Source organism: Peromyscus maniculatus, chromosome 12 (assembly GCF_049852395.1).
Source record: "Peromyscus maniculatus bairdii isolate BWxNUB_F1_BW_parent chromosome 12, HU_Pman_BW_mat_3.1, whole genome shotgun sequence".
Lineage (NCBI taxonomy): Eukaryota > Metazoa > Chordata > Mammalia > Rodentia > Cricetidae > Peromyscus > Peromyscus maniculatus.
The window spans coordinates 67,131,956-67,159,586 of NC_134863.1; the positions used below are offsets into that span (position 1 = coordinate 67,131,956).

The following is a 27,631-nucleotide window of genomic DNA, read 5'->3' on the forward strand; positions in this document are numbered from 1 at the left end:
CCAAAGCAAGTAACACAATCAAGATTTTAACAAACTCAAAACTATTTAATTTTATTTATTTTTCAATGAATTTTAATCATTCACCATCAATCCCAATTTTTAAAGCTAGACTACAAAGGCCTGTGGTGATGGCGCAGGAAAGATAATCATATATTGTTTGCCTCCTCCTATCCATGTCGCCTATAGTGCAAAAGATCAGAGATGGGACCAGAGAGTGGAAGTGAGATGGGAGACAGGAAGTAAAACCACAACAAGCTGAAAGTTTCCCAAGTTAAAACATATATGTATAACCTGCTCCTTAGGAGGAAAAGCCCTTGGATATGAACCAGTAAACTTAGGTTCTTTAGGTTCTTATTCACATGTGAGATATACATATATATGATAATATTCAATATATTTAATGATATATGCCTCTCAGCCTTCATTCTGATCTTCAATATATTTATCTATAGAAAAAAATATGTCCATATGCTCTGCTTCATTTTTAAGATGTTAAATGGCAGAGTTTATGCAAAATCACATTGCTTCATATAAGCAGACAATAATGGTAGCATCTTTGACCTTTATAGAAAACCTGCTGGAAATATTTATTTATATAACTTTTAACTAATATATTCAGTTTGAAACTTTGAAAATGATTATAAAGTTCCATACTATTTACTAGCTCCTATGTAGAAGACGTTTTAACCTTTTGAGATAGATATGCCTATTTTATACTTTCAAAACCCAGTAAAGTCATTATTGCTTTTATTCCTGTTTGGAAAGAGTATAAAAGGGTTTTTTTTAGGTTATGGTTTCCAGAGGGATCGATCCATCATGGCAAGTGGGCATAGCAGCAGTCATGTGCTGTGGATATCACTCTATATAAATAAAACACTGATGGCTGCTTATAGACTGTTTACCTTATTTACGTGAAGCCTTAGTCCTTAGGTAATTTCGGTAGATAAGATTTATAGATTTATAGTCGCCTATGCTTGTCATCTCTATAGTTATGTTAGTTAGGTTATCCAGATTTACAGATACATAGGTCAGATGGACAGGTAATCTTCAAACACTTCATAGACCTAGAGAATATGGCATTTAAATAACTTAGAATTCTGTTGACGTGAGGCACAATTGCTCCTGGCTGCACCAATTGATCCCGAGAGAATGTTGGGCTTCTAAGACATTTCCATTTGGAAGTTTGTCTTTTTGGCATAAAATGGCCTACTGGGCAAAGACCTGCCCTTGCCTTGATGGCTGACAGTACAAATGCAATGCTGTCCTTTCTGGACAAGCGGAACACAAGGAAAGTGACCACTGTACTCTGCCAAGACAGGGTAAGATGGTCTTTCAGAAATCCTGCTTCTGAAAATGGTCTGTCAGATACTCCAGGCCTGTAGCCAGTTTGAATGCACCAACAATGCTGAGAAACATTAGGTGACTGTCCAGGCTGCCAGCTGTCTTGGTCTACTCTTGCAAGATTCCCGAAAGTTGCTTGCATCCATCTACCATTTCTCAGGTACCATTATGTTCCTTCTCAGGTCTTTGATGTGGTTGAAAACTAGATAGTTGTAATTTCCTCAGTTATGATAAAAGATAAGTTAGATATAAAACCTTAAACTCACAAATATAAGATAGATAGGACATCTTCTTCAATATTGTAACTGTAATTCTTGCTCGATAATTGTTTTGTTATATATAATTTTACTATGTTAAAATTAAGATCTTCCTTTTAAAAAAAAAAAGAAAAGGGGAAGTGCTGTGGATATCACTCTATATAAATAAAGCACTGATGGCCAGTGACCAGGCAGGAAGTACAGGCGGGACAAAGAGAGAGGAGAATTGGGGAAACAGGAAGAAGGAGGGAGAGACACTGCAGCCACCGCCAGGACAAGCAGCATGTAGAGACTCTGGTAAGCCACCAGCCACGTGGCAAGGTATAGATTTATAAAAATGGGTTAATTTAAGATAAAAGAACAGTTAGCAAGAAGCCTGCCACGGTCATACAGTTTATAAGTGATATAAGCGTCTGAGTGATTATTTTATAAGTGGATTGTGGGACTGCGGGGCTTGGGGAACCTGGAGAGAAGCCCTCCAGCAACAGTCATGGAAAGCATGAAACTTGCTGGTCACATTTTCGTATCCATCAGAGGAAGCAGAGAGAGAGAAGAGGTATTTAACTATCAAAGCATGTCACTTGTGACACAATTCATCAAGAAAAACTCTTACCTGCAAAAAAGTTTCGTAACTTCCCTAAATAGGGCCACTAAATATTCAAAACCATGAGCCTATGATGTGTATTTTTTCATTTGAACCACAGAAAGTTTTCTGGTTTGCCTTCAATCCTAACTAACCAGTCTCTTTTATAGGATCCTGCCATGCAATGTTCTACGCATGTGAAATTTATTCCAGTAAATGATGCATGGCATTCCAGGATGTTCAATATTTTGTGAAGACTTCCTTCTATGGCAATGTTAGTTTTTGTTTGCTTGTTTGCTTTGTTTATTTTATGCATTTTTTGGATTAAACTAACATATTTTTCTCTTAGTACTACCAAGCATGAGTATCTGAAATGATTAAAAAAAGGTAACTTTCACAATAAGTCATTCCTTCCAAGGGAATTTCATAATAATTTGACAAAAGATAATGAAGACATTGGGAGTGGACAACAGCTAAGATAAATTTTGAAATATCATAAAATACAAATTAATAAATATAAATAAGATACTTGTTAAATTATGTTTGGGGAAATGAATTATATAGTATAAGCTAAGCAATAGGCTTTTTGAAATGAAACATGTTGTTTATGCTCACTCAACCTATGTAAGAAATTCTTGGAGACACACCTGCATGTATTACCAATTCATGACATTTCCTGGGAAATTTATCATAGGGCAATTACCATAACCAAATTACAATACCTGTAATTAAACATGGTAGATAGAGATGCATTGTTTATGAAGAAAACAAAGTAAATGTAACAATACAGTCCAGCTGTGACACCCAGATTCCCATAGTTAGAGAATTATGTTTGATAAAGCAAGTGTGAACTCAAATTGTTGAGGGCTATTTCAAGTTGCAATAGTTACTTAGCATACCTAGACATTGCAGTGAATTCTGTTAGCTCATTTTATACTCCTATTCTTCTATATTGAAAACATGCTACAAAAATAATTATAGCTATAGGTGAGCACAAATATATGCATCGTGCTTCACTTTTCATATCATTTCCATTTTCAAACTATAAAGAAACTTATTACACTAAGGAATGTGGGGTGTTTTACATGAGGAGGCATTCCAAAGTTATTTTTAAGTGTTCAAGTTACAGAGCTTGCCTTGTAGTGTATTTGAAATATTGAAATACGTAACTACAAAACTAGTGATGTCATTCTTTTATGACTTTTTTTTCCTTTCTATCTTGTTCCTAAGATCCTGATAGTCACGACACTAGTAGCTTTCTTCCTTGGGAGACTTCTACTGTCATTCTGGAATTCTAGAAAAATCCTTGTAATATAAATCCTATACAGTATATGATTCTTAATGCTCAATTCGTGGGATAAATTTCGAAATATGGCAGTTATTTTTAATGTTTAACTGCTAATGTCTAGGTCCACAGCAAGAAGCTGTAGACTTGGTTTTCATATATTCTCTCTGATCTTCTCTCTGTGTCTGCTCTCCATGAATCCTACTTCAGAGTTCTAAATGTGTATATGATTTAAGCGTCGTAACTTTTGAAGAAAAAATATTTGATTTTGTGCTAAAGAATATTTATTAAATTTTATCATTTCAAAAGTGACTAAATATTTTGGACAAACAAAACTGCTTCATGCATAGACGTTTCTACATGCACAATACTGGTTGCTTATTCATTAAAGAAGTAAAGGTTCCTTGACACTATTATAATAGCTGGATTATTTGATTAATTTTTAGCAGCAGAGATTAAATTCATTAAGAAGTTAGCATAGGCCTCGTGTGGCTGGACATGCCTTTAAACGCAGCATCCAGGAGACAGAGGCATGAAGATCTCTATGAGTTTGAGGCCAGTCTGATCTGCATAGTGAATTCCAGTCCAGGCAAGGCTACGTAATGAGGCAACATCTCAGAAACACAAGCAAACAAACAAGAAAAGAAGTTAGCAATAGGCTCTGAGAATTAGGAGTACATTGACATCTTGATGAATAAAGAAGAGAAGTGAAACAAGTAAAACAAAAGTATAGGTGAAAAAATATAAATACTTCTTGGTTGTGAGCCTAGCCTTTCATGTCTCCAGCCTCAACTGGATGTACCAGATTCTCCTGACTCCACTCCATGGGAGTCCTTGTCTTGGAGGATATGGGAATAGGGGAGGGTTGGCGGGGAAGGCTGGGGGGGGGAACAGGAGGAGAGAGGAGAGGGGGATATGTGGTTGGTATGTAAAATGAATAGAAAATTTCTTAATAATAAAAAAAGGAAAATATAAATATGTGGTGGTATTGTATTCCCCAAAATATTGTGCACCCTAATAAACTTATCTGGGGTCAGAGAACAGAGCAGCCACTCGATACAGAGGCTAGAAAATGGTGGCACTCACACCTTTTAATCCTAGCCTTCTGGAGGCATGGATCTCTGTGAGTTCAAGGCCACACTGGAAATAGCCAGGCATGGTGACTCACACCTTTAATCCCTGGAAGTGAGTCTTTAATCTGCAGAAAGCAGAAAGGTTTATAAGGCATGAGGACCAGGAACTAGTTCTGGTTAAGCTTTTAGGCTTTTGAGTAGCAGTTCAGCTGAGATCTATTTGGATGAGGACTCAGAGGCTTCCAGTGTGAGGAAACGGAATCAGCGGAGGAACTGGTGAGGTGAGGTGGCTGTGGCTTGTTCTGCTTCTCTGATCTCCCAGCATTCACCCCAATACCTGGCTTCAAGTTTGTTTTTATTAATAAGACCGTTTAGGATTCATGCTACATAAATACAGTAAAATACAAAATTTAAAAATATAAAGACTGATTTAGGGATTTAAATTTTATTTTTGAAGATCTCTGTAGAGCTTTTGCTATGGACAATAGATTATATAGGCACAGAATGTTTTGGCAAGTGGGGGGAGCATACTCTGTTCTTATATTTTAAAAATTATTTCTTTATAATGTAAAAAAGAGCCATTTTCCCAATGCATGATGGGCAGTTTTCCCAATGCATTATGTGCAAAGAAAACTACAGTTACACAAACGTCCTCCTGTTCATAAAGTTATGTTAGTGAGTCTTAATCTCTAGTTATCAATGAAAGTTATTGCCTCAGACAAGACTTTCCTCTTGACCTGACACCATTGGTTCACAATTTTTCCCAAGGGCTGACAGCTTGTTTCAAATGACATAGCAGGTGGAGTTATATGCATGCTTAGTATCAACCCCAGAAAACCCTGGTGGCACTTTCCATTGAGAAAGAAAGGACTTGGATAATTAATACTTAATACACACCTCCATTTGTCACTGTGGAAGTTCTTAAGAGTCTCCCATTCTCTTTCGAATCTGAAATCGTTAAGATAAACCATAACCACTGAAATAATAAGAGATGTCAGGTCTCTGGAACTACCATACTTAATTAGTGAACCTCACTTGGAAGAAGGCACCAGTATGTAAACTACCTATAGCTAACATAAATGCCTTTCTTACAGGAAAATTAAGGAGACAGCCAACACTTTTGATGATCTTTTGCATCATTTTTAAAAAACTATTTTCTTATTTTGTGTATATGTCTGCATGTCTGCCTTGTACCACATGTGTTTAGTGCCCCTAGAAGCAAAAAAAAAGAAAAAAAAAGTTGCAGAATCCCTTAGAACTGGAGTTACAAATAGTTGTGAGCTACAATGTCTGCTCTAAGGACCAAACATAGGCCTTCTGGAAGAATAACCAGTGTTCTTAACCAATGAGCAATCGCTTCAGCCCCAAACAACTGTTTAAACATTTTTTAGTTCCATTAATTGCAAAAATAATGAGTTTCGTTGTGACATTTCAACCATATATATAAAACACATTCTCAACATTTTTATTAAGCACTGAAATTACCCACATTTGCTTCCTTTACCACAAACCTAGGTCCCTTTCCTCATCTCAAATGGTTTAACTTCTCTGTGTTCCCATTAACTATGCAAATTTATTTATTTTAAACATGTCATGAGTTATGTTATTCATAAAATAGCATTGAAATATACTTAATATTCCTTGTAAAGGGAATATTTACAACATGGATTTTTAATGTATTGTTTGGTTGCTAAATATCAAATTGGATTTTTCAGACCATTACATTTGGCTTTGTGTGGTTTCATAGTGGTGATTTTTGTGTGTCAATTCTTAAACCATTCAAAGGCTCCAAGGAGTCCTTCAGTTGCTTGAAAGCCAAATTTCTAGATATGAAAATTTGCAAATCCAGATATGCAAAAGGATCAAAAAGGGTATTTAAAATTATAACTAAATATTAATGTATAGATAATTATTTACCATATTGTTTCTCTATTTTGAAATAAAAATTAAAATTTATAAATCTATACTATGTATATGATGAAAGTAAAAATACCATTATTGCATCATTGCTTAATATGCTCTTTTCCCTAGTGCATGATGGGTAGTTTTGTACTAGAAAGAAGCCTCTACATGCATGAATTTCCTTTGTGCTCATGAAAGTAAAGTTAGGGAAATTAGTCTCATAGTTATCAACTGAACCAGTTTATTACCAAGTTTTACCATCATATTTGTACATGAAGAATGCCAAAAATGTTAATATTACTTTATTTGCAAATTCCTGTTAGAGATTTGAGTATGACTTTTTAATCAGGTATGCAGACTACTTCAGTAGTTATTAAATCTTATTTTGTATTGCAAGTATTTTAAGAAATTGTCTTCACTTAATGATTTTCATTTTCATCAAAACTATTTTCATGAGTTTCTTTCTGGTGGTAAGATGACATCATGATTTCCTAATAAGACTCTGTTATTGTCTAATAGATTATAAGGCAAAATAGAATGGGCACTGTAGTTTGGAGCATCATTCCAAATCAGTTTGCTTATAAGGGTGTTATAATCATTCCCACCTCCTCCAAGGCAAGGTCCCCCATGAGGAGTCATCAGAGCCTGATACCTTCAGTTGAGGCAGGACCAAGCCCCTCCTCCCTGCCACAAGGCTGCTCAAAGTGTCTCACCATAGGCACTAGGCTACAAAAAAGTCAGCTCATGCACGAGGGACAGATCCCGAATGCACTGCCTGGTGGCCCCCTAAACAGTTCAAGCTAAACAACTATCTTGCTTATCCAGAGGGCCTAGTCCAGTACCATTGGGTCTCCTCAGTTATTGGTCCACAGTTCATGCATTTCCACTAGTTTGGCTAGTTGTCTCTGTACTTTTTCCAGTCATGGTCTCAATATCCCTTGCTCATAGAATCCCTCCTCTCTCTCATCGACTGGACTCCTGGAGCTCTGCCTGGGACCCAGCTGTGGATCTCTGCATCTGCTTCCATCAGTCACTGGATGAGGGTTCTATGATGACAGTTAGGGTATTCAGCCATTTGATCACCAGAGCAGGTCAGCTCAGGCACCCTCTCGACTATTGCCAGTAGTCTATGGTGGAGTCACCCTTGTGGATTCCTGGGAACCTCCCTAGCACTCTGTATCTCCCTATTCCCATGGTGTCTCCATTTATCATGGTATCTCTTTCCTTGCTCTCCCACTCTGTTTCCATTCCAGCTTGAACCTCTCGCCTCCCTAAACTCTCATTCCCCATCCCTTGCCCTCCATTACCTCCCTCACCCCCAGTTTACTCATGTAAATCTCATCCATTTCTCCATCAATGGGCAATCCATGCATTCTTCCTAGGGTCCTCCTTACTAGCTAGCCTCCCTGGAGCTGTGGGTTGCAGTAGGGTTATCCTTTGCTTTACAACTAGTATCCACTTATGAGTGAGTACATACCATGTTTGTCCTTCTAAGTCTGGATTACCTCATTCAGGATGATATTTTCTAGTTCCATCCATTTGCCTGCAAACTTCACGATGCCATTGTTTTTCTCTGCTGAGTAGTACTCCATTGTGTATATGTACCACACTTTCCTTACCTATTCTTCAGTTGAGGAGCATCTAGGTTGTTTCCAGATTCTGGCTATTACAAATAATGCTGCTATGAACATAGTTGAGCATGTGTCCTTGTGGTATGATTGAATGTTCTTTAGGTATATGCCCAAGAGTGGCATAGCTGGGTCTTGAGGCAGATTGATTCTCAATTTTCTGATTTTCTGATAAACCGCCATACCGATTTCCAAAGTGGCTATACAAGTTTGCACTCCCACCAACAGTATAGGAGTGTTGCCCTTGCTCAGCATCCTCTCCAACATAAGCTGTCTTCAGTGTTTTTGATCTTAGCCATTCTGACAGGTGTAAGATGGTATCTCAGAGTCATTTTGATTTGCATTTCCCTGATGACTAAGAATGTTGAGCAATTCCTTAAATATCTTTAGGCCATTTGAGATTCTTAAGTTGAGAATTCTCTGTTTAGCTCAATAGTCCATGTTTTAATTGGACTGTTAGGCATTTTGATGTCTAGTTTCTTGAGTTCTTTATACATTCTGGATATCAGCCCTCTATCAGATGTGGGGTTGGTGAAGATCTTTTCCCATTCTGTAGGTTGTTGTTTTGTCTTATTGACCACGTCCTTTGCCCTACAATAGCTTCTCAGTTTCAAGAGGTCCCATTTATTAATTGTTTCTCTCAGTGTCTGTGCTACTGGTGTTATATTTAGGAAGTGATCTCTGGTGCTAATGCATTCAAGGCTACTTCCTACTTTCTCTTCTATCAGATTCAGAGTAACTGGATTTATGTTGAGGTCTTTGATCCACTTGGACTTAAGTTTTGTGCATGGTGACAGATATGGATCTATTTGCAATCTTCTACATGTTGACATCCAGTTATGCCAGCACCATTTGTTGAAGATACTTTCTTTTTTCCAGTGTACATTTTTAGTTTTTTTTTTTTTTTGTCAAAAATTAGGTGTTCATGTGTGTGGATTAATATCACGGTCTTCAGTTAGATTCCATTGGTCTACATGTTGGTTTTATGCCAGTACCTAGCTGTTTTTATTACTGTAGCTCTATAGTAGAGCTTGAAGTCAGGGATCGTGATGCCCCCAGAGGTTGCTTTATTGTACAAGATTCTTTTAGCTATCCTAGGTTTTTTGTTTTTCCATGTGAAGTTGAGTACTGTTCTTTCCAGGTCTGTGAAGAATTGTGTTGGGATTTTGATGCGGATTGCAATGAATCTGTAGATTACTTTTGGTAAGATTACCATTTTTACTATGTTAATCTTACCTATCCATGCACATGGGAGATCTTTCTTTTTTCTGATATCTTCTTCAATTTCTTTCTTCAGAGACCTAAAGTTCTTGTCACACATGTCCTTCACTTGCTTAGTTAGAGTTACCCCAAGGTATTTTATATTATTTGTGGCTATTGTAAAGGGTAATGTTTCTCTGATTTCTATCTAAGACCTCTTATCATTTTTATATAGGAGGGCTACTGATTGTTTTGAGTTAATCTTGTATCCTGCTACTTTACTGAAGGAAGTTATCAGCTGTAGGAGTTCCCTGGTAGAATTTTTGGGGTCATTTATGTACACTATCATATGGTCTGCAAAAAGTGGAAGTTTGACTCTTCCTTTCCAATTTCTAGCCCTTGATCTCCTTTTGTTGTCTTATTGCTCTAGCTAGAACTTCAAGTACTATGTTGAATAAATATGGAAAGAGTGGACAACCTTGATTTGTTCCTGATTTTAGTGGAATCGCTTTGAGTTTCTCTCCATTTAATTTGATATTGGCTGTCAATTTGCTGTAAATTGTCTTTATTATATTTAGGAATGTTTCTTGTATTCCTGATCTCTCTAGGACCTTTATCATGAAGGGGTGTTGAATTTTGTCAAAGGCTTTTTCATCATCTAATGAGATGATTATGTGGTTTTTTTTCTTTCAGTTTGTTTATATGGTGTATTACATTAACAAATTTTCGTATGTTGAACCATCCTTGCATCCCTGGGATAAAGCCTACTTGATCATGGTGGATAATTTTTTTATGTGTTCTTGGATTTGGTTTGCCAATATTTTATGCGTACTTTTGCATCAATGTTCATGAGGGAGATTGGTCTGTAATTCTCTTTGTTTGTTGCATCTTTGTGTGGTTTGGGTATCAGGGTAACTATAGCCTCATAAAAAGAGTTTGGCAATGTTCCTTCTGTTTCTATTGTGTGGAACAAATTGAAGAGTATTGGGATATGTTTTACAATATGAGTCACTTTAGAAGCCGACTCTTGCCCACATGATCTCAATGGAGAGTTAGGACTCCAAAATGTATACAAGGTACAGTCACAATGACATTTAGGTTAGGCTTTTGATTTCTGACTGTAATAAGGTGGTCTTGTAGTTTCACAACTTAAGCAGTTTAACTTCATTCTCTTTATGGTCACCAGCTTCTTTTTTCCCCATTACCTATAACATCTTTGCTCATCTATCCAGCATCATGCAAGCACTCCCTGTAACTACATCAGTCCATATTCTTGCTTTCAGTTCTTTGTGTCACTCTATTAAACACCCACTCTAAATAAATCTGAATCTTCAACAACTTTCTCTTACATAACCCATTCTTTAATAATTGTCAAGGAAGACAGGATCGAAGAGGCTCTGTAAGAGGCAGCATTATTCCTCACTAAAACTATGAAGAACGTGAAAGCAAAAGGTGGTCTCTGAGAGATTTTACTCGGGTTTCCACTTGATCCCCAGTTCTACACTTTATCAGTAAAACTTCTGTTTTACTCATCAAAGATAAAGGGAAATAGAGATAAGAGAGCATTTGAGAGGAATTTTTAAATGGGGAAATTAGAAGATATAGAAATGGAGGTGGTTATGAATGCAAAAAGAAAACAACATGAACAATGAGATGCCACTCTCCAAAGAGGAATTTAGCACAGTGCTGAGTAACTGCACTCCATATGCTAAATTGAGAACCTTTTATATATGGTTGGTTCATTTGAGGGTTTTGGTTTTGTTTTTATTTTGATTCATATCTGAAAACATAAACTCTATGCTATAGTATTAGCACGGTGAATTTAAAACTTGGTTGTATAGAAAGAAATTCTTACTGGAAGGCTGCCACTTTTCAGTTCACTTGTATATTGTTCTGGCAGCTTCGATGTTTCAAAAGCAAAGCCAGGCAACTGGGATAGATGCCACACAACACAGAGCTGCAAGGCGTTCATCATTCAGACTTCTAGAGATCTTTGCTGTCTTCTGACCTAGGACATTCTCGTAAGCTAACAGGCCTAGCTGTCTGTCCCAGGCACTGCTTCAAAATCACATCTATGAAATTTCACACACACACACACACACACACACACACACACACACACACACACACACAAATGGGGGCAACTTATACCTGCAGACATGCAGGTTTTGATAACAAGTAAAGCAGTGACTGTTTTGGATGAGTTACTTTTAAAAAGATTCCAACTGCTTGTTTTGAGGTGGCCAAGGACTCACATGTATTATGTGAAGTGGAAACACGTACACTATGTATTATTTCCTCACCAGTGTAGTTTTGGTCTCGGGCGGATGGGCGTGGGGGCAGGGCGTGGAGATTGCAGGGTCTGCCGGGGGTCTTGGAGAAGGGGAGCCGCCCGGTAGGCTAGAAGGGAACCTGTCCGGTGGCCAGAACCTGGGGCCAAGTTGGGGAAGGTCTTCGCTGGAGTGGCTGGTGCCCAGGGATGGGGTCTAGGCTGAGCCTGGGCACTCACCTCTGGTCCAGAAGGGAAGTCCGGGGCAGGATCTAGTTTTGAAAATCATTATAGTACAGTGGTATAAGGAAGTAACTGACATTGTTAATGTTAATTTCCAGCCACCTAAAGATTCCTTCCAGTTCAGTTCCCTTTAATATTCCTGTGTTCCTCCGACTCCTACTGTGGCCTTAATGCCATAATTCTTTGTTTACCACTTCTATGAAATTCTGAAAGTTGTAGAAATGCAATTATATAGAATAACTTTTGCCACTGCTTTCTTATACCCAATATAATTCCTTCAAAACCATCTAGGCTGTTGAACGCATTATTAGCTCCTGAGTTCATTGCTGAATACTATTCCATTGTATGGATATGCCAGTTTACTTTAATAAGTCATCACTTGGAAAACATCTGGGTTTCCCAGTTTTTTTACTATAATGAGTGTAGCTTCTGTAAGCATTCAGAATTTTGCGTCGGCAAACATTTTCACTTCTATTTTTTTTTTTTTTTTTTTTTTTTTTTTTTTGGTTTTTCGAGACAGGGTTTCTCTGTGTAGCTTTGCGCCTTTTCCTGGAACTCACCACTTGGGAGTCCAGGCTGGCCTCGAACTCACAGAGATCCGCCTGCCTCTGCCTCCCGAGTGCTGGGATTAAAGGCGTGCGTCACCACTGCCCGGCACATTTTCACTTCTTTGGGAAAAAGATAACCAAGTGACACATTGCAGGTCACACAATAAGTTTACAATCTTTAAATAATTTTTGTATTATTATATGAGCATGAGAGACACATGTCTGTGAACATGTGGTGGTGGTGCCACTGTATGCCTGTGGAGGCCAGAGGACAACTTTTAATAGATTAGGTACCATGCAGCTTCATTATTGGATCTTAAAGGAAAATGCTAAACTATTTTCAGAGTAGTGGCTTCAGTTTTATCCCCTACAAGCAACATGGAAGGTATTCAGTATCCCTTTAGTACTGAAACTGTTTTCTTTCACCTTTTCGAATAAATGTATCATCTCCTTGAGGTTTTACTTTTCATTATTGAAAGCTAATATTTCTCAGACTCTATTGGTATGTTTATCACTATCTGTTTGACTTTTGGTGTGGAAATCCCTTCATTTCTTTTGTACGTTTTCCTTTGGATTAATGTTTTTATTGAATCATAAAGGAGCTTCATGTTTTGTGGAATCTGGTGCTTCATTGAATAAGTGGCTTGAGAATATGTTCTTGCAGTCAGTTGTTTACATTTTCAAATTCTTAATGGACCCTCTTAGGAAATGAAAAATGTTTAATTTTCACAGACCACAGAATCAAATTTTCTTTTTAAAATATGTTTGTTTATTATAATTACATCATTTTACCCTTACTCCCTCGGACCCTTCCTTAACCCCTCCAGTGTCCCTCCTCTTGCTTTCGCCCAATCAAATTTATGGCTTCCTTTTCTTTATTGCTATATACACACATACATAAAACCTACTTCCTTAGGACTGGGCACTTGGAATTGAATAAGTAATAATTGCGGGCAATAATCTTGGAGAAGACTGTTTCTGCCCCCAGCATTTCTCGGTTGCCCATAGTTCTCTTCCTAAGGTTGAGCCACACGTGATTTTCCCCATCCTTGAATGTTAATTTTTGTGTGAATTCTAGGAATCTCACCTAACCACAGCTCTTAAAGGTCTTGATTTTACCTTGTTTTTTCTTTTTATAAGTTCTATGTACTCTTTCTTATATTTAATCTTTGATTTTTAGTTCAAGGAGTGGAAAATAGGTCAAAGTTCTCTTTCTGTCTTTTATCATTTGTTTTAGCCTCTTCATGTCTAATTTGCCCTTCCCTATGTTATGAAATAACTGTCACTCTTTCATTTTACAGTTTTTATAACTTTGCCTCCAATCATTTGGGTATACATATGAATGTTTTTCTTGGCTCTTTTTTTCCTCTATTATCTGGTGTATCTATTTTTCCACAATACCATATTGTTTTAATTGGTAAAATTACAGTCCATAGTTGAATTTGCTATTATTATAGTTTTATATTTATTGGTAATATATTAGAATAATATGCTTTTATAGAATCTGCATTGGAACCACATATATAAATTCCTCCTATTATAATCTTTTCATACTCAAATTGTTTCATCTAATTCTTTGCATGTATATAAAGTTACAACATTCAGAATAACTTTATGCATCTATATCAATAGTCTATACTGTTTTTGGAGTCACTTGGACCACTCTGCCCAACCATTGAAAGGATATTTTTTGTGCCTGATGTTGGAGTTGTTGTTAGTCTATGGTTCTTGTGTGGAGTGTTGTCAGCCCAAGTGGCTTAGTTTCCTTTAAAGTGTGTGTGTGTGTGTGTGTGTGTGTGTGTGTGTGTGTGTGTGTGTGTGTGTTATACACACATACACATATATATGTATTGTGTATAACTTTATAACTATGAAATAAATGATTCCTTAAGGCTTTCAAATGATATAATTTTTAAAAAATGGGCTCGAAACCTAAACAGAGAGTTCTCAATTGAAAAACTAAAAAATGGTTAAAAAATACCTCTAAAGTGGTCATCATCCTTTGAAAAACTTTTAGACAGGGTGACTAACATCAACAAAGCTGGTGAGTTTGTAGAGAAAGGGAACCCTCATTCCAGTGTTTGGTAGTAATGGGAACTGGTGTAGCCACTCTGGAATCAATATGGAGAATCCTCAAAAAATCTAAAATTAAAAATTCCATATGAAACAGCTATACCACTCCTTAGCATATACCCACATCCTCTAGAGATTATCTACTCACCAACGTTCATTGTCACTCTATTGACATTAGCCAGGAAATGGAAACAACCTAAATGTCTAATGAATGGATATAGAAAATATAGTACATATATATGTGGAATACTATTCAGCTGTAAAGAAAAAAAAATGAAATCATGAATTTGCAGGTAAATGGACAGACCTAGAAAATATTTTATTGGGCGAGATAACCCAGAGCCAGACAGACAAAAACTGGATGTTCTCTCCTCTGTGATTCATTGCTTCAAGTCCTCAGATGTGTGTATACAATATGACGTAAACAGAGAAACCAAGAAAGTATAAAGGGGCCATAGGAGGGGAAGGGAGGTCTGGTAGTGAGGATCAGGGTGCTGGCAATATCAAGTGGGAAATGGGATAAAAGGGAGAACGTTCCAAGTCTGAAAGACAGAGGGCAATCACTACAGGAGAAACAAGGAGCAAATACCAACATTCGATCTTATAATTTTGTATCCACCTCTGTTTATTTTGTGACAAATTCTTGATTGTTATTATTGGTTCTTTATCTCTGTTTACCTCCCTTCTATCTACCTTATCTCTCTACTCATTTCCTCCTCTATCTGCCTCTCTCTCTCTCTCTCTCTCTCTCTCTCTCTCTCTCTCTCTCTCTCTCTCTCTCTCTCTCTCTCTCTCTTCTAGCTGCAAATTACAGAATTATTTTATTGAATTAGTGTTTGGAGCCTAAGCACTCTTGCCTTGATTCTGAACTTAAGGGAAACAGTATTTATCATCAGATATAAATATAATGTTAACTATAAGGCATTTTGTAATTATTTTAGAAATCTTTATTAAGTTAATTTTTCCCCCTGGTTATGTTTTTAAACCATGCATGAATGGATACTGAGTTCTGTCAAATAGTATTACTTAATTTTTGTTATTTAGCCTTCTAATATTATAAATTATGTTCTGTGGTGTTTTTTAAGTAGGCCTTGCATTCTTATAATAAACTTTATCTTCTCATGCTATTACTATTTTTTATTTCTTGATTAATTGAATTTGATAATAACTTGTTAAGGATTTTTTGTTTTTTTATTCATTAATGTTGTTGGTTTGTAGTTTTCTCTTTAGAGATTGTCTCATGTGAGTGTAAAATCAGAATAGTAGTTTTAGAAAATGAAGACACATCATTTCCTACTTTTTATTTCATCAAAACAGTTGTATAGAATTGCTGTTAAGTCTGTCAGTATTGTTTAGTGTTGTCCAACTGAGCCTGGACAATTTCTTTTGAGGAAACTACTAAATTATAAATTCAACTTCTTGGATAGTGTTAAGTCCATTGAGATGAGTTATTTCAAGTTGGAAGAATTTGAATATATTGTATTCATTTTATTTTATTTTGAAGAGTTTGATTTGGGTGAAGAAGAGCTTAGCAGTTAAGAATGCTTCCTTCTCAGTTACAAGAAATGATCCTATCAATTCCGTAAAGTCCTGGCCACTACAAACACCTGTAACTGAAGCCCCATGGGACCAATGTCCTTGTCTTACATACACAATAAAATAAAATAAAATAAAATAAAATAAAATAAAATAAAAGACTTGATATATTTCAACAGAAACACCGATTTGTCTTCATGTGGTTTGTAATTTTCCCTTATTATCTTTTGATATCTGGAGGTGACTCCCTTGTCACCTTGTTTCATTTCTAATATTGATGCCTTGGATCGTCTATCTTTCAATTCCTGTGAGACTTTGTCAACTTTATGAGTACCATAAAAGAACCCAAATATTATTTCATTGACTTTATTTTTTTTTAATTTTTTAAGTTCATTCCTTTATGCTCATTTTTCCTTCCCATACCTACTTAGGTTATTATTATGGGTTTTGAGGTTAAAGTGTGGATTATGGATTTGAGATATTTTCTATGTATACACAGTTACTGTTATTAATTTCCCTCTGAACACCACTATAGAGGCATCCCACAAATTTTTATGTGTTACATTTTCAGTTTTTCTTTCTTTCTGTTATGTTTTTATGGTTTCTTTTTGTTTGTCTTGGTTAAGACTTCCTCTGTAACCCATGGATTACTTAAACATGTGCTGTATTTTCTTCTTCTTCTTCTTCTTCTTCTTATTATTATTATTATTATTATTATTATTAAATGTTTTCATTTATTTTACATACAGACCACAGTTTCCCTTCCCCCACCTCCTATGTACCCCCGGTCGTCCATCCACTCTTCCCCTCCCTCTCTTCAGAAAGGGTAAGGCCTCCTATGTGAGTCAACAAAGCATGGCACATCAAGTTGAGGCAGGACCAAGCTCCTCCCTCTGCATCAAGGTTTGGGCACGGAAACCCAGCATGTAGGATGGGTTCTTTAAATCCAGCTCAAGCCCACTGCATGAAGCCCCACAAATAGATCAAGCTATGTAACTCTCACACATATGCAGAAGGCCTAGGATGGTCCCAGGCAGACTCCCTAGCTGTCAGTCCAGAGTCCCTGAGTTCCCATGAGCACAGCAGATCAGCTCTCTGTGGGTTCCCCTGTAGTGACTTTGATCCCACTGACTCATATAATCCCTCCTTCCTCTCTTCGGCAGGAATCCCAGAGCTTGGCCCAGTGCTTGTATTTTCAAATTATTTGGAAATAGCCTAGTACTTTTCTGTTAATTGATGTCTAGTTTGAGAGCATTTTATCAACCATAAAAAAAAAAAACACTTTGTGAAATTAAGTGAAGTGATACACTCTTGAAACCTCAGTAGTCAAAAAATAGAAGCAGGAGGATTATGAATTTGCAGAAAACTTAAGTGCATAACAAGACTGTTTGAAAATGAATAACTATTTAAACAAACAATGTACCACCTTCATGTGATTTTTAACTGTTAATGTTTTGAGATTTATTTTATAGACTTGTGTTTTTATTTCATCAACTTTTTAGGTTAGCATGAAATAAATGATTTTCACCATGGCATCTTTTGTGTGAGTATGTGTGTATGTGTGTACATGTGAGCGTGTAACAGACTTCCTTGGACTGCAAGTCCTCAAAACGTGACAGAGAGACTTATTATTACTTATGAAAGCTTGGCCAATAGCCTAGGCTTGTCACACTAGCTCTTATAACTTAAATTAACCCATTTATATTAACCTACATTTTGTCTTGTGACTTTTTACCTCTCTTCCATCTTGCATCTCCTGTTTCTTCTCTGTCTGCCACCCCTAGATTCATCTCTTTTTTCCTCTGCCTGGAAGTCCGGCCTAACCTCTTCCTGTCAAACTATTGGCCATTCAGCTCTTTATGAAGCCAATCAGAAGGTACCTTGGCAAAGATACATCTTCACAGTGTACAAAAAGATGATTCTACAACGTGTGTGTGTGTGTTTGTGTGTGTGTGTATGTGTGTGTGTGTGTGTGTATGTGTGTGTGTGTGTGTGTGTGTGTGTGTGTGTGTGATTACACTTTGTTTTCATTTGCTCCCCTCCCCCAATACCCTCTCTCTTAACCCTTCCTTAGACTTGTCTTAGACTATTCCTAGGATGTTTGGGAAAGGGCATTAGGGCACTTTATTTGAGCTTGCCATGGCAGCATCTAGTCTTCATGTTGACATTTGTAAGTATGGGTTTGAAATTGACAACAGTTCCTTATTTGGTATTTGACTATAGCTAATGGCCATATCCCAACAATTATTGTCCTTATGGACCACTGTTTTCCTGATCACAATACTAAAGAAATCCAGCACAAGTAAAGGTGAAGGAACTCACCAACATGCCAGTCCTTAGATCCTGAGTCTCCAGCTTTCTTACCATCTTCTCTTCACCCATCACAGTCTCCTGTTATCTGTTTTATTCTCTAGAGATATTAGCAGTATTTAATAGAAGATTAGAAAACTCATGTTCATTCCATGTTTCTAAATGCAAGTTTGTGGTGATATTTTGTTTGTGCTCTAACAAATAAAGCTTTGCCTAGAGATCAGAGTGCAGGGCTAGCCACTAGAGGCCAGGCAGTGGTGGCTCACACCTTTAATCCCAGCAGTTGGGATTTGATGCCTTTCATCCCAGCACTTGCTCTGCTTCTCTGATCGGTCAGCTTTTACCCTGATATCTGACTCCAGGTTTTTATTACTAAGACCATTTAGAATTCACACTACACAATTTCCCCCTTTCTCTTTCTTTCTTTTGGAATTGGGAGCCCACCATATAACTCCATTAGTGTCTTTATGCAATTTAAGCATAAAATTATTAGAAACTAATTAATATGTTTTTCCCGAAAGTGGAAACTTCAAACTGAAATATTTCCATCTATAATTTATATTTAATATGCATTTTATTTAGATTCTTCAATTTCTCCCTGCTTGCTTCTTGAAGAGTCTCTCTATAATAAATTTCCTTTTGGATACTATCTTCCCTCTGTTTTGTAGTGAGCTTTTCTCATTTCAAAGTAGTTACTGAATGACACCCCATGGGAGTCTTATCCATTTGGCTTATTGTTATTCCCCTGAGCCTATTGCAAGACCTACCAAACACTAGTGCTTAATTGCTGCAAAACGGAACAGTCACTAGGAATTTACTTTCCATTTTATATCTGTTACCTATTTTGTGCAGTCTTACAACTCAGGAGCTATAGCTTTATCACGCACAATTCTCCCCTCAGCACTTGGGAGGTGTGTGGTTAGAGCTCTGACAAAATTTGCCCAGAATTTTTCAGTCTAGGAAAAAGCAATTGCAAAATTCAGCACATGTTTAAGGTCATGTTCTACTATGTAGAACTGCGTGCAATTTTCAATTATAGACAGGCAGGATTCCATGACGTTTCCCATATGTGCATGTGATACTCACCCCTGCTGCTTCTAAAGTGACCTCATGAATAAGATAATATCCTTTGAAACCATTGATAGGACATTTCCTAGTTCTCTGACTTTCACAAATAATGTTTAGGCAAGTCATGGTTTGAATTGTCAAATATTATTTATTGTGTGTGTATTCCTAGAGAGGGATGCAGATCTATTTTTCAGATTAGGAACTGAGCATAATTTTAGACTTGTTGTGAACATTATTTTAGATATAATCACTAGAAATTTTTCAATGGAGTATGAAAGTATAGATCTTTTAAATTGTGCTCTATGTCTTTGGCTTAAATATTAGCAATATTTAATGCTTACTTTCCTATTTGGCTTTAGATTCTGCTTAAGGAAATAAAAAGTGAATTCACTCCACTTTTGTTAGAAAATATGGAAATGTTTGTGCATGGGAACTCTCATTGCCTGCTAGAATGGAAACTCACCAGGGAGGGGGAAAATGTTCATTTTATTGCCTAAGAGCTGTTGATACACTCCCTGCATCTTTCAAAGACATCTTTCATGCCACACAGGCAAACCGTGGCCAGTGAGAGAACAGAAAGACCACTTCTCACATGTGTCACTCTCAGAAAACTTGCTTAGCAGCTGTGCTAGGTAGTGATGGGGATTATCACAAGACCCAATTGCAGGCATTTGCCTGCTGGAAGAGACAACCCAGCCTCTCCAGGGACCACTTTGTTGGAAATAGTAGCAATAATGCATCTCTGTTGCTAGTGGCCATGTAGTACAAAATTGGTGCTAGATAAAATCGGAAAGCAATAAAAATGCAAAAAAAAAAAAAGAAAGAAAGAAAGAAAAAGGAGAAAACTCTGAGTTTTTGTTTTGTTTAGACATCTTAAAGTGGAAGAATAAAACAAATGTCCTGGGTTTGCTGTATTCACGGTAAAGAAAACATTATAGATGTCCTTAATGAAGAAAACTCACGGAGCGTTCAGTCTTCTCATTTGAGAACCGTTTGGGTGTGTTGAGAAATAAAGTTGCAAACTAGGCATGTTCAGACCTTTATTTGCTACTTTTAGTAGGGAAAGACTCTCTCTCTCCCTCTCTCTCTCTCTCTCTCTCTCTCTCTCTCTCTCTCTCTCTCTCTCTCTCTCTCTCTCTCTCTCTCTCTCTCTCTCTCTCTCTCTCTCTCTCTCTCTCTCTCTCTCTCTCCTCCCCTAACTACTAGGCAGTTTTCTGTGCAAATGAAACAGGCGTTGCAAGAATCAGATTCACTTTGGACGACTCTTCACATTCCAAGTCATCACTGCGTTAGGCAGCACAATCCCATCTCTGGTTGATGGGCAGAAAAAGTGGGCAGCTTGCCAGGTAGACGTTTCCATGACTCCCAGCCCCCAAAGGTGATGCGTTTTTCAGCTAATTCAATGAAGAGTGGGCTGAACTTTGGGTCTAAAGGAGACAATAGCTGCCTTCGCAGTATCAGCAGAATGGTTGATGGGAATGCACTCACTCTACATTTGGCAGAGAATCATGTGACCTGACGACTGAGATTTTGTGATGGTGCCAACGGAGACTTGGAAGCAGCAGCGGGCCGGACTTTTTTCTTCTTTTCTAGCAAGGATCAGAAAATGGTGGATCTTAATACTTGACTTTAGCCAGACTCAGCAAGCAACTGAGCTTTGAAGCACAACTTCGCCTTTATTCGGGGTTTTTGGCAGGCCACCAGGAGGCTGTCCCTTTCACGCCTGATAAATTCTGCTGCTTATCTAGAAAGTGAGAGGGAGAAAAAGGAAAATAATAACAGAATATTGAGGCATAGCAAGTGAATCCTAAAATTGTATGTGCTTTCCCCCCCGCCCTTTTCTGACTGCTGATTTTTTAAAATTTTCATGTTAATACCCTTTTTGGTTACTGAAGAATCCAAGTAGTTGGGTTATTTATTTATGTATGTATTTGGTTTATAATGAACAGGCATTTGAACTGGTCGAACAGGACGACAGAGCAGTGAGCATGAGATCATTTCAGCCGACTAGCAAACTGGCACCCAGCCTTTTCACCCCTTCGGTTCGGGAGGCAAACGTGTGCAGTCCTCATTTCTCAAGTCAGCCCAGCCTGGAAGGATTCCGGGTCTCTCCCACCTTCTCCCACCCTGCTGCCAGCTGATGGCAAGGATTGGTACAGCTTCTGCGTAGTGCTTTGTGCCTGGAATACGGAGATGGAAGAGAATGATGACAAGCCCTCTCTGGACCTCCTTTGCTGAGAAATTAAGGAGCCCTGAAGAAACAGCAACATACAAAACAATACAAAAAACCAGAGCTTCTCAGTATTTGCAAGAATGCTGGAAAATAATGATCATGATGAGATGCGCCTGCTCGAAAACAAAAAAGCAAACAAAAACGCAAACCAAAACAAACCAAAAACCAGCAAACTTTTTGGCTTGTCTAACTCCTGAGACATCGTGCTTTGTAAAGCAGCTTGGAAGGCAACACAGCCAAATCAGCCTTCTTTACTTTTGTTTGTTTTTACTATTATTATTTCAAAAAACTATGGGCTAAGAGCAGTTCTTTGCACTTGGTGAACCCGCACTTTCATATCAGGTATAAGTTTTGTTGTTTCCTTTTATGCTTTCTATGACATAAATCAGGGTCCTCACACTTTCAGTTCACTCTTCTTAACTCATCACCCACTTCACACTTTTTTCCTTTGCTTTCTTACTCTAATCATTAGCATAGACACTAAACTGAAAAATAGAAAACTCTATAGAATCGTGTTCCTGCTCTTGTGCACAGAAAGTTTTAGAGAAACAGCAATGTGTTATCTGTGATTTTTGTGTCCAGTTATACTTTTTGCGGAGAAAAGGGCTTAGAATTCAGTAGCAAAGAAAGTAACATCTTTTCTGTGACTCATAATTAGAAATGCAAAGAAAGAAACTTCTCTAAGTTCTGTAAAGAGATCTTGCTTGAAAAATGCACCCAAATAATGTTAAATAAAATTAGTTTAGGGGGGAGATACTTATAGGGATTGCAGTAGAGGAGAGATGGCGATGGAAAGAGCATATTCTTGCTAAGTACAAAATAGTTTGTTCCTTAATAATTCTACTTCTAAACACGGAAAAAGAATTTGCCCAGGAGCGGTTGCAAAGTGTTGGAAGCTGCCCTTCACTTTTTCGGGGGGTAAAGTCTGTACAAACTTGTTTCAAGTTCAGAGCTGCTTTGGTTCGGCAGGTGAACATTGCATTCTAATTATTTTGTCTTTGTGTAGAAGGAAATCGCTAAGCAAGTTCAACATTTTGTGACAAAATGCAGTTTTTCGTGGTTCAGTGGGAAAGGAGTAGATGATATAATCTACTTTAAAATTTTTTTATTTAAAAAATATTTCTAAATATGTAGGGAAAAATTCTGAAAAGAGAAAACGCTTTGGAATATGCAGTGTGTATCAAGATTATAATTTTCATAGTAAGAATTGATATGGTAATATCATCTATGGGAAATAAACTTTAGAAAAATCATTATGCTTTTAAAATCATACTTCATGATATCAGAAACACAGGATAAACAAAGAGAAATATACAGCTGGTTAATTCTGTGTTCTTTTTGGTTATCTGGCAAAGAATTATGAGATGGTACACGGAGCTTATATATAGATAACATTTGAATAAAATGTTTTATTGACTTTATTCCTTGCTCACTAATTATTTACAGAATAGCTCCTGTTCCTCCATTGTGTTAATGGTAAAGCCAACTTTCAAAGGCTTAATTAATATTGATAAACCTGTTTTCATGTTTCAAGATCCTTTAGTTAAAAAACATTATTTTGAATGTTATTTTAGGAGCCATTAATCTCCACACTCCTAATTATCTTATTAAGCTCCATGCCAAATCCAAACCTCTTTTCAGCTCTCACTACTTCATTGTGTAGAACCTAGTCGCTTCCTTGAGAACCATGTCCTTTCACTTTCAAAACTGTTTCTGTGAAAGCAACGCCAACCAAAATGAACACATAAATGCAAACTGTGAAAGTATTTCTGTGTCCTGTGAGTATCCTGGGGTGGGGCCCTTGGACTCTGCCAAGCCTTAAGAAAAATACTTGTAAGGGTTTTCCCATTTCGACATTGGGCTTTCTTCTCGGCCCCGTCTACTTTCATTCTCAGAATCCATACCGAGGCTCCTCCTAGGTGGCAGCTGTCTGATGTCTTCCTTTTGTGGTTGTTTTAGGGGAACCCTTAAAGTGGATATCAGAAGAGAAGAGAATGGCCATAGGAGAAAACCATCTCAGGTAAAAAAAAAAAAAAAAAGAAAAGAAAGAAAGAAAAAGAAAGAAAGCACAAATCTAAAGTGTAATTAATCTACAATATTTTAAAGAGAAAATTATTCTGACTGTTCGCTTGTATTCCTTTATGGAGAAGCTATTGGGATTTTTATTTTCCTTCAAGAGTTTATAGCATGACTTGTCTTTGTGAATGTTCTGATGTGGTTTTGTGATCAATGCCCCAGTTGCCATCATTCTGAGCACATATGTGTATACTGATTCATACAACACAGGTACAAGATGATTGAATAGGAAGCCATTTAATGGAAAGAAAAATATGTTTTCAGCAGTTATGCCTTATAAAAGGAAGTAAAATCTGGGAGAAAGGTATAAAATTATGATTTGCTTTTTAATCTTTTCAATATATCTAGCAAGACAATAAAGCCAAAGCTAATTTTGAAGTAACAAAAACTGCAACCAGTGTTTCCTCTTTTTTCACATGAAATATATACTATATAGTGAAATACTTTCACTACAATCGGGTACATAATTGTTGATTATTTACTATAGTTTGATTAAGTAGAATGATTTGAAAATAAATAATGGTGAAAATTTGTGTATACCAAATTATCTGTATTAAACTCTATAAAATACATTCTATTTTTATTTATTTCAAAACATGCCAAATCATAAAGTAATTACTATGCAGTATTATTTTTCACAATGAAGATATAATTAGGAAAAGCTAAATCATTTTTATAGGAGGAAATGATTAATGATTGTACAACTTATAATTTTGCTGCAGATGAGCTTAGAATCCTAAAAAAGTACATGGAACTGGTTTTGTATGTGCTCATTGACTTGCTCCCTTACAGTCTGATAGTTCACAAAATTAAGAATAATTTATTTCATTTCAACCTGTTGAACACAGGAGAGTTATAGGCAAGCATATATTTTGTTTTAAAAGATATAATTTTGTTGGAAAATAAATTTAAATATATTTTGCTGAAAGAGACTGTATGCCCTTTGATGTGGTACAAGTGAACACAAACAGTAACAAATAGCAATAATGACACACTCATCATGTCACTGATTTTAGTGTTCTGATACCATTTTTTTTCTATACTGGAAAGCCTAGTTTCATCTCAACTGTAGACACATATCTATGTATTAAGATTGTGATTTTTGTGTTCTTTATCAACCAGATCTTATTTGTTTTATGAAAGGTATAATGTCACTATAAATCCTTAAAATCATAACTAAGACTATGTGAATGAATACAAGCACTCTAATGCATATACAATTAATTGAATAATTAATTTCTTTTTAATTTAGACTACATCCATGCTTCATAATAGCATAATTCATATATATGTATATGGATATGGATTCTTAATTAGAACAGTTTAAAATATTCACAATTAAAACAAAAGCAATCTATTAAAAAAAGGAAAAAAACTTGAAAAACTACTTTTTAATCCTCATGTTTATAAACCTGTATTCACGTCAGCGTATTTATGAAGGTCTTTAACTGGAATTTGCATCCTGACAGTACAGCCTTTAAAATATTTAACCTAAAATATTAATATTATTTTTATCCCCTAATTACATTAGATGTTTAGAGCAAATGCTACATTATTAGAGAGTCCATGTGAGATGATGCCCATTGGCATAAACCCGTAGATCCGATCTTGTGGTGAAGTGGACCGCACAAGCTCGTTTCTATGGGTCTGTGGCAGTGTGGTAATCTGACAAAACACTATGTAGAGTGCTGCTCAGTTACATTTCAGTACAATCCTGCTAACACTTCAGTTTTTTACGTAGCCTTGAAACAATCATAATTACTTTGTTCTTCATGTTATATATTAATCCTCATATGTCTTACAAGACAAGCTTTAATTGTTGGCTTTCTGAAATTATTTGTAGCACAGCCATTCAAGGCTGAATTCAAGTGCAATAAACTGCTTTCAAAAGGTTGGTTTTTTTTTAATAGCTGGCTTCGAGCAAGATCTGAATAGCCGTTGTTGAGAAACTACAGCACATTCTCCGTTAGTTAAAGTGCCTTGTCCACTTCAACAGCAGAGGAAAGTCTATAACTGAATTTTTATGTTACAGTTGAGCCTGTTTCTCTTCAAAATTGAGGCTGAATGCTACTGACTTTTAAACTTACTCACTGTTAGTGGAAGTATGGCAAACGAGATGTCAGAATGTGTTTTATGTGACCTATGCCATAAACCCAACAGATGGGGTAGTCCTGTAAGATACAATTGAAGTTAATTGGTAAACCACTAGAATATTCTATCTGCAACCTTGCCAAGTCCTTAGGTATTTGGCCACCATATTTGGAGAAGCTGACTGAAGATATGATAAGGAGTTTGAAGCAACATTGGAAGCTGTGTGCATCCGGGTTGAGGTAGTAGGTTGTATGGTTTAGAGTTACACCCTGGGAGTTAACTGTACAACCTTCTAGCTTTCCTTGGAGCACACTTGAGCCATCGAGGAATTCTTCATCTCTTTAATATGACTGAGCCAATTTCTGTGCAAGAAAGTAATGTGTCATGAGTATGTGAGGCCTTAGTGATGGAAATGATCATTTCAGACCTGATTAGGAAGATATTCTGCTTGTGTCTACTTGTAAACAATGACACAATGCTATTTCTAATGGGTTGTTATTTTGTGTTTACCATTCTAAAGAACTGGATAGTGAATTAAATTGCATTAATATTGAAAGTTTGGGTTTTTTTCATCAATGGATTCACAAAATTTGACATTTTATTTTCAAATTGATCATTGGTCTGTTTTCATTCTGTACTTAGAAACTACAAAAAGAATATATCTGTGGATGTTAATAAATTCCATAATATATTATCTGAGTTTTCTCATGACCCATCACTTTCTAACTTATGTTACAGCTATCAATGTTTATTTATATTTTCTACAATAGACTGTAAGCCCCTTGAGGGCAAAGTCCATGCTTTATTTTTCATTGTATTCTTTTACTTCTTACACATCTTAAACAGTAAATATTTGCAGGATGAATAAATGGGCTATAAGATTTCAGTCTATAAAGAGTTTCTAAATTTGAATTTCCTATATTGACCCAATTAAACATTTATAACTAATTTCCAGATTCTTCTAAGTCAGTAGTATCTCTATTTTTTATGGTTTTGATTTACTCTATACATACAATTTTAAAATTCGGAAATACTTTTTCTCTGTAACAAATACTGAATAAATTACTTCATCACAGTTTATATATAATCTTAGCTTTAAATAATACATATTTATGTTAACCATTTAAATATCTTTTTTCAGATAAAATGTTTTTATTTTTAATATCAATTCTATCTACATGTCATGCCAAATGTCTCATTTAATGATTTTAAAAATCAGATGTTTGTATTTTATATGTTTTTCTTGTCTTCTATACCATCCTTTATTTTTTTATACAACTGAGTTTTATCTGTTGGGAACCCCACAAACATGTCAAGAAATTTATAATAGATAAGGATTTAAAATGTAATTTTAAATTTTGGAAACATTTTTACTTAAAGGAAAGTCATTTTATATACCATGTTATAAAAGCAAATGGCACTTTTTAGAATTTTTTTGCTTACTGTTCATTTTAGTGGCTCCTAGTATTACAATGTTACTCATTTCATCTTACATATATCATCTTTCAACCCTAAATTTAAATAGCTTTTGACATTAAAATTTTAATTTACAATTAAAAATATCTCGAGAAATCATGGAGTACATCCTATAAATCATATGTATTTTATATGTGTGTATATGGACATGTATATACATATCACATTAATTCTTTCCTTTGTGATCGTTAATCTTTTAGAATAGAATACTTAGGCATCCAAATATTTTATTATTCAAAAAATTGCTAATAGTGACAACAAGCAAGGAACTTCTGATGTATAGAATATAGGAGCCTTAGAAACTGAACACCAATACTTTTCAGCCATTGTTTTTTGTGATGTGGTTTGCCTAAGAGCAAGGCTGGTCTGAGCCTTGCTATGTTGCTCAGTATAAATTTGAATTTGTGGTTCTCCTACCTCAGCTTTCTGAGTGCTGGAA

General features: G+C 36.2%; 1 protein-coding gene across 10 annotated transcripts in view; it reads left to right on the forward strand.

The window, feature by feature from the left end:
• Positions 1-27,631, forward strand: part of LOC107402019 (uncharacterized) — a 474,536-nt gene that overhangs the window by 260,254 nt on the left and 186,651 nt on the right. For 6 of the 10 annotated variants that reach the window (XR_013043824.1, XR_013043821.1, XR_013043823.1 and 3 more), the window contains 2 exons: positions 21,266-21,891; positions 23,509-23,569. The exons of 1 other annotated variant lie outside the window; for it this stretch is intronic. Coding sequence is in view for 1 of the 9 variants with exons in the window: in XM_076549122.1 (XP_076405237.1) it covers positions 23,509-23,569 (61 nt within the window). In the remaining 8 variants the exon portion in view is untranslated. The remainder of the gene's footprint in view (positions 1-21,265; positions 21,892-23,508; positions 23,570-27,631) is intronic. 3 more of the 10 variants (XR_013043819.1, XR_013043822.1, XM_076549122.1) reach the window with 1 other exon arrangement.